At 49.2% G+C, this 8,442-nt stretch overlaps 1 protein-coding gene across 1 annotated transcript in view; it reads right to left on the bottom strand.

The window, feature by feature from the left end:
• The window catches only part of BRWD3 (bromodomain and WD repeat domain containing 3), a 118,000-nt gene extending 113,799 nt beyond the window's left edge, over positions 1–4,201 (bottom strand). Inside the window, exon 1 of the mRNA XM_015418847.1 lies at positions 4,051–4,201. Within this exon, the coding sequence (XP_015274333.1) occupies positions 4,051–4,201 (151 nt within the window). The remainder of the gene's footprint in view (positions 1–4,050) is intronic.
• Positions 4,202–8,442: the final 4,241 nt, after the last annotated feature.

Raw genomic sequence — 8,442 nt, forward strand, 5'->3', positions numbered from 1 at the left:
TAAAAAAAAAAATAAAAAAAACCCCCCCGCCATTTTTTTTACTGCACTGTGAGACTTTAAAAGTACGTCATGTTGTGTATTTGTAAAAACAAAAAACAATAGCGAAGAAATATATCCTCACGATATTTTAAAGGTTCTAAACATTAAAAAGGTAAAGGTAAAGGTCCCCTTGCTCGAAAGCCAGTCGAATCCGACTCTAGGGTTGCGGTGCTCATCTCCGTTTCAAAGCCGAAGAGCCAGCGCTGTCCGAAGACGTTTCCGTGGTCATGTGGCCGGCATGACTAAACACCAAGGTGCACGGAACGCTGTTACCTTCCCACCAAAGTGGTACCTATTTATCTACTTGCAATTTCTTGCTTTCGAACTGCTAGGTTGGCAGGAGCTGGAATGAGAGACGGGAGCTCACACCGTCACGCGGCGCACTCGGGTCTCGAACTGCTGAACTACCAACCTTCCACAGCCTGCAGTTCAGCGTCTTAACCACTTGAGCCACCACATGTCCCAATAATAAAACTGTTAGATTGACAGCTCTTGATTCTCTTTTTAAATTCCCATGGTTTCAGTTGATTCTGTGAATGGATCCTTACAAAATCTAGCTACATAAGATATGCAGGGTTTTGGTTTTTTTAATGTCCTTTCCCCCTTTGTTTCCAGCAACTGGTACAAAATGCCCATCTATAGTCCCTCCCTCCATTTGACACTTTATCTTCCTAGTGAACTCCAAGGTTGACACACACACATACACTCCGCTAACTGGACAGCCATGTGTCTAGGACAGATAATGTGATTTTGGCCTTAATCCTATTCCAGAGCCAAATTCAGGGCTGCATTCCATCATACGCATCTTGGTATATTTTCCATATTGATAACGTGTATGGGAAATGGCTGCTTAACAAGTTGCTAAGCAGATAAAGCAGGCTTGCTTCTTGCAGTGTACTGCTTCAATTAGGAATAGGGCCAAAGTGAAGTTTTCCTCAGTGAATGGATGCCTCATTTCAATGGGGTAAATGTAGCATACGGAACTTCATGAAGCACCAGCGTGATTTTGCCATGGAAAATTTTAATGATGGGACAAGATGGGGGTGTTCAGAGTCCACTTTGCCTGGATGATATTCCATTTACATTAGTGGCACCCTGTGATTTATCCTGCAATTAAATGAATCGTGAAACAGAATAGCCAGTATTATCTTTTGACCACATCCATGCACAAAGTAGTCGAGGAATTAATACCCTGCATATTATATAGCTAAAACAATATCAAACTAGTCACCAAACCAGTGAAAAACTGACTGTGGAAGGGGGTGGCAGAACTTGTGTTTCAGCAGCACATAGATGCAAATGAGTGAGCACAAATGTCTGCCTTAGCAGAGTTGGGCGCACTCCAGTTAAAGATTCGCCTCTTATTTCAGAACACGTAGCACTGAAATGGATACCCATGGTTTGTTTTTTTAGAAAAAATGTGTTGTTCCTACATAAAATAGGCACTTGAGCTCCAGGAATTTCTTATCATAGAAATGGATCTAACAACCCTCAATACTTATTTGCCAAGACAAAATTGACACTTCTTGCACATTCCATGTCCAGCTTCAAACACATACCAGTCACATGATGACAAACTCACACAGCAATGTCAAATTCCAGATGAGTTGCCCTGTTGTACTGTTAGCAAGAACACAAGAAGTATTCTAATGCTATTGAAGCTTAGTGGTTTCCTATAGGCAGTGTCCTAATGATATATATCCGGTCTAGGGATGCGCGTCTCCATGGGGGCCCTGGGGTTCCCCTGGAATTACAGCTCATCTCCATACTACAGAGATCAGTTCCCTTGGAGAAAATGGAGAATGGACTCTATGGCATTGCACCCCACCCACTGAGGTTCCTCTCCTCCCCAGGCTTCTTCCCGAAATTTCCAGGAATTTCCCAGCCTGGATCTGGCACCCCGACCCCCCACCTCCTGCTGGTGGCCGGGCTGACCTGGCAACCAGAGGTCATTTCGGGGGGGAACGTGGGGGAACACAGTTCCCCCGGGTGAGGTGCAGGGGGCGGGGCACACGACTAAGCCCCGCCTCCTGCTTCCGGCCGCCCCGCTTCCAGCCCTCATTCAGCCAGGAGGAGGCAGGAGAAGAGGGAGGGTAAGTTGCTTCCTCCCCGCCTCTCCCCACCCCTGCCTGCCTGGGGCCAGGGAGGGCCTCTACAGGGCTTCCTCGCACTCCCACTGGCCTTGCAGGTCCACCACCGGGCCCCTGATGTCAGGGGGTGTGGCATATGCTAATGAGTTATGCTAATGAGTTCCCCTAGCTCTTTTTCTACAAAATGACCCCTGCTGGCAACCCTAATTGGATCTCGTGCTATAAGATGAGTTGTCCCATAGCACTTGCTTGCTTCCAGAGCAGCATTTAGTGCATTTTGTATTCTTTCAAACTTAAATGTGTTCACTCAACAACAAATACAAATACAATACCTTTATTGGCATAAGAGATAAAATACAAGTAGCATAAAGCAGGGGTCATTTCGTAGAAAAAGAGGTGCAGGAGCTCATTAACATAACTCATGTGCATAACTCATTTGCATATGCCACACCCCCTGACATCACCGGAAGTGTGTCAGAAGGCAACACCCACCGCTCAGGCTCCACTGGACTGTTTTGGATTGCTAGCTATCGGGGAGTGGGGGGGACATGCAGATCTGCCCTCGCAGAAGAGGGAGAGCTTGTACCTGAATAAAACTTAGTCTTAAAGGTGCCACTCAACTGTTCTGGATGGGGGGGGGGGCTCTGCAACTTACCTGGCTGCTTCTTGCTCTGACTGAGGGCTGCTGGGAGCAGGGGGTGGGGCTTGTTGCATGTGCCCGCCCCCTGGGCTCTTTACTGCCGGAGCTCCGCTCCTGTGCACTCCTGCAGGAAATGACCCCTGCCCATCACAGGTTCAGTGTAAGCAACACTGATGTCATAGTGGAATTTACAGTACAAAAGCACATGTCCAATAGATTCAATTTCCCCCAGTTTATCTTTGTATGGAATTTTCTTGAACCCACCCGATAAAACAGCAGAGGGAAGGATGTCGAACCGAGCTAGCATGAAAGCCCTACGAAGATGGGGCTGAATCAGTCTTGCCAGATATCCTGAGGAAATGTGCCTAAAAGAGAGTCCCATACTCAAGGGAGAGCAATGTCTGTGCGCAAGTCTTCTCAGATCTTGGGCCTCTATATCAAGGAGTCTTTATGTTCACTCTTTAGCCGTTAAAGAAGTGCATTGTTCTGCTGAATATGACAGTCCGTAACTGCATTTTTTCCGCCCTTTAAACCCCTATATGTTCATACGTTTTCTACAAAATACTCGTGAATTCTGTTTTGTGCATCAGTTTCAGGCTTATGTTCCTTAGAAGGGAAATTTTAACAAGTGGAGAGTCATGCCAACATGTGTTTGGATGAGGCACATTCGACCCGTGGGGTTTTGTCTTGTAACAGCCTACAGATGGACGGCTGCCTTGCCATTCAATGGGGCCCTTTGGCCAGAGAAGAGACTAGGAAAAAAATCCGCAGCCAGTGAGATGTTTTCATCCTTGGCAGAATGGCCTTGGTGTCTTTAAAGAGTAGCATGTTGGAGACCTTGTTCTGGATCGGAGGGCCTCTGACATCACCCTCCTTGCGTTGCCTTGCTAACATTTGAAACCGAATCCATGTCCACTCTTGTCTTCTTCCCTGGCTCCTACACAGCTTGCGCTTGTTGGCATCAAGCTGCAGATGCTTACCGGAATCTTTAAAATGGAAGAATGCTTTCTCACTACCATATGGTTCTAATTCACTGCCTTTAACCATGAAGTATACTTTGTGCAGTTTGGGTTTGCTCTCTTAAAGAATGAGTGTGCTGAGGCAAAGATGCAAAACGTTCTAAGAACGCTTAATCCCTAACTAAGGCCACATGAGATGGGGCGGGGATGCCTACCGGCACCCAGGTGGTGGACCTGTTGTTGCTTCTGGCTTGGCTTCTTTCTCAGGCAGTCTCTGGCGTTTCAGGACGACTTTTTCATTGGCGGGACCGTTCAGGCACACGGCCCATGTCCGCTTCGGCCTCGGCTCTGTCCGTTAGGTTCTGCCGCGCCTCGCGTTGCACGTCATCGCGCGCCTCCTGGTCTCCGCCTCCACCATCATCAGCCACACGCTGTTCTGCTGGCCACCAGGGATCGCTCCGCTGCATCGCCATTCCACTTCGTCACCACCGCCGATGCTCTGCCGCCGCCGATGTTATGTCGCCGTCTGTGCCGCCACCACACACCTCGTTGGAGGAGGGTGCCCCCTACCCATCTAAGGGTAGGTACCCATTTGTCTACTCACTTAGTTGTTAATTGCTTGGGGCCATCTTGGACACATGACGTGTGTCTCACATGTCCCCAGGGATGTTCTCTCTTGGAAAAACCACAGATCCAGTGAATGGAGCCCTCGGCTTTCACATGTACAGCATCACAGTGACTATTGCTGATAGCAAGGTAGCTTTTCTCACAGTGTGGGTCAGAAGAACTGGGTTTGGTTTCTGTTATTTCTATTAGTTTGTGCCTGAGCATTCTCTTTGGGGGGGAAATGTAGGGTTGGATGCTTTCAGGTTTTTGTCTGGAGCAAGAAGGAGGGATGGTAATTGCCCAGTTTCCATTCTCATTGTAGCTAGGGTTGGTATGCCATTGAAATCATTTGATGGGGGGTTGCTGCTGCTAGAAAGAAATTCTGTTGAGCATCAGTTCGCTTTAGAATTTCTACGGTAGAATTGCAACTGTGAAGAAGATCTTGACTTGAAACATGCTCAAAGTCCAGGATGCACGTCGTCGCGTGTTTACCGTCTATGTTGCTTGATCATCATTAACTATTTGTTGAGAGACTGTGCTGTCCTTTTGAATTGACTGTCACGAATAGAATTATTCATATCAATGTTTGTTGGAATTTCTATCACCACGGACGAATGGGTGCTGTCCATCTTGACCCGGGGCTATCGTATCGAATTCCACCAGAACCCCATTACCCCTGTCTTCGTCTCCACACACCCATCCCCCGCTCTCCTGGAAGAAGTGTCCGTCCTTCTGCACAAGGGAGCCATCGAGCCGGTGCCTCTGCACCTACAGGGCAGGGGATTCTATTCCCATTATTCTACCGTTCCAAAGCGGGATGGAGGCGTTCGACCAATATTAGATCTACGGGCACGAAACTGCTTTGTGACCTGCCACCGCTTCCGCATAGTGTCATTGCAACAGACCCTGCCACCCACTCCTCCAGAAAAACGTCTCGATGGCCACCCTCGACCTACAAGACGGTTGGCTCTTGGTAGCGACTTCCAGGGACGCCGTAGTCTCAAACATCAACGAGACACTGGTCCTCCTGGAAAACCTGGGCCTACAAGTGAATCTAGAAAAGTCTCAACTTCAACTGGTCCAGAAAATAAAGTACATAGGTGCGTTACTGGATTCCACCAACTGCATGGCTTACCTGCCTCCAACTTCAACTGCAGACATCATGCACCTAGCCACCATCATTCGTACCCGGCCTTCAGTTACGGCCTTCCAAATACAGAGGCTACTAGGCCTTATGGCCGCTACTACGTCAGTCCTGGTCTTTACCTTCGATCCAAGGAAAGACGCACACTCCACCCTCCTATACCCTCCTCCCAACGTAAGAGAGTCTTTACTTTGGTGGACTGTCCCTTCCAATCTGTTTCAGGGAGCACCCTTCCATCCTCCATCACCCCAAATTACCCTAACCACAGACGCCTCCCTGTCGGGCTGGGGTGCACACATGATGGGCCTTTGTGTCGGAAGCAAATGGGACACTCAGAAACGAAAGCGGCACATAAACTTCCTGGAACTGCTTGCAATACAGTTCGCCGTCACCAGTTTCCTGCCCCTGATCGAGGGAAAATGCGTCACGGTCCTCACGGACAATACCACTGCCCTCAGTTATGTGAACAAGCAAGGAGGCACTGTCTCCCTACGTCTTTGCAACCTTGCCATCCAGTTATGGGACTTCTGCATTGCCCACAACGTCTTCCTCGTCGCCACCCACATTTCCGGACACATGAATGTGCAGGCAGACCACCTGAGTCGAGCAGGACTCAGTCTCCACGAGTGGGAAATGAACCCAACTTACCTTCTCCCACTCTTCCACAGGTGGGGAGTTCCCCAAGTCGATGTTTTTGCCACCAGAGTGAACAATAAGTGTTCTCTGTTTTGCAGCCGAAGTGGCAGGGACCCACAGTCTCTAGGGGACGGTCTCCTCTATCCGTGGTCCAGAGGGTTTCTCCAACTCTTCCCTCCACTACCCCTGCTTCTGAGAGTGGTCTGCAAAATCATCAGCGACAGAGTGGACTGCATCCTCATAACCCCGTGGTGGCCGAGACAACCATGGTTCTCAACCATCCTCCACCTATCAGCGGGGGTCTACCACCAATTTCCCCCGGCGCAGGACCTCCTGTTCCTATCCGAGTCCCCTCTCCTATACCACGACGTGTCACAAATGAAGTTGACAGCCTGGAGAGTAGTGTCACCAGCTTTTCCACCCGTGTAGCAAACGTTTTGCTAAATTCCAGAAAGCCCACTACGTGAAGATCGTACCAATACAAGTGGCAGAAATTCTGTTCCACCTTGGGTGACGATGCCCTCGAGCCACTTCTGCAGGTCTCGAGAAAGTTTTTCAATTCCTTCTGTCTCTTGCAGACTCGGGACTTTCTCACTCTTCGTTAAAAGTTTATTTGACCGCACTTTTGGCCTACCATGTTCAAGCTGAGGGATGCACACTGTTCTCGCACCCGCTTTCCAAATGTTTTTTGAAGGGACTGTTGCACCTCTACCCTCCCATCAAAACTCCTGTCGTCCCCTGGGACCTTCCTCTCGTCCTTCGCCAACTAACCAGAAAATCCTTTGAGCCGCTCGCAACTTGTGCCTTAAAATTCCTGTCATGGAAAACGGCCTTTCTGGTTGCTGTCACTTCAGCAAGGCGAGTTGGAGAAATACTGGCTTTCAGACATGACACTCCTTACATGTCATTCTTGCCAGATGGCGTCCGCCTCGTACCTGACATCTCGTTCCTGCCAAACGTAGTGTCAGAATTCCACCTACAGGCAAAGGTCTTCCTCCCGGATTTCTTCCCGGCTTCGACATCTTCAGAGGACAGACTGTTACACACCTTGGATGCGAAACGTGCACTTCTGTTCTACCTGAATAGAACCCGTCCAACGAGATGTGACTCCCAGCTGTTCGTCTCCTATGTACCAGCGAGACTGGGGAATCGCATTATGGCTCAGTGTCTCTCAAGGTGGATTGCGGGTCTCATCCACCTCTGCTACCTAATTGTCAAACAGCCATTGCCTGGCCCTATCAGGGCCCATTCAACCCGAGCTGTGGCAGCTTCCCCTGCTTTCCTCCAGGGAGTTCCCCTAGCAGACATTTGCAGAGCCGCTACGTGGGCTACGCCTAACACCTTCATAAGGCACTACGCCCTAGACGTCCGAAAGAACTCTAGTACTAACATGGGACGTCACATCTTATCTTCGGCTACGCAGTAAGGACCTGCCAGCACCCTCCTCCAGGTAGGCCACTGCTCACTAATCTCCCATGGGTGTGAAGCACAGAGACCATGTCGAAGATAAACAGGTTGGTTACCTGTAACTGGTGATCTTCGAGTGGTCATCTGTGCATTCACACCACCCGCCCTCCTTCCCCGCTGCTGTCAGCTTCTACTTTTTCCATAGGGGTTGATTCGCGGCGGTTCGAAGGACCTGGCGGGATGTCCGCGCCCACCCCTCTGGGCATGCGTGGTGGGGTTCCTGCGCATGCCCGAGGTCTGGGCATGAAAATTCATTAAGAGTTTGCTACAATGCTGATCGATCCAGCGCATGTGCACTGAATCCCATGGGTGTGAATGCACAGCTGACCACTCGAAGATCACAAGTTACAGGTAAGCAACCTGTTTTTACAAGTTGTAATGTTCATGAGGATAGTTAATCTGGTTTAAATGAGATATGTACAAGTGAGTCTTGTTCTCAAATAACATTTACAGTAGCGTGATTGAGTATTGTATAGACAATTGTAATACATGATTGCATTGATTCAAAGAGTGACACACACGGTGTTCCTTCCTAGTTTTGTTAATATTCAAGGGGTGACTGGAGATCTGCTGGGATTACAGCTCATCTCCAGACGATCAAGATCAGTTCCCCTGGAGAAAACGGCCACTTTGGAAAGTGGACTCTATAGCATTATACCCAACTGAAGTCCCGCCCATCCCCAAACCCCAGTTCTCAGGCCCCACCCCCAAAATCTCCAGATATTTCCCAAGCTGGAGCTGGGAACCCTGACTGTAAGCCCTATCCTGTTTAGCTTTTTGTCCATGTTGGGCCCACATTCTCCAGCATAGCCTTAGGCTTGCCAAGTCCCCCTGGGGGGCAGGGAAACCCCTGCCCCAGAG

This window comes from Gekko japonicus, unplaced genomic scaffold (genome assembly GCF_001447785.1).
Source record: "Gekko japonicus isolate JY-2015 unplaced genomic scaffold, Gekko_japonicus_V1.1 scaffold1606, whole genome shotgun sequence".
Taxonomy (NCBI): Eukaryota; Metazoa; Chordata; class Lepidosauria; order Squamata; family Gekkonidae; genus Gekko; species Gekko japonicus.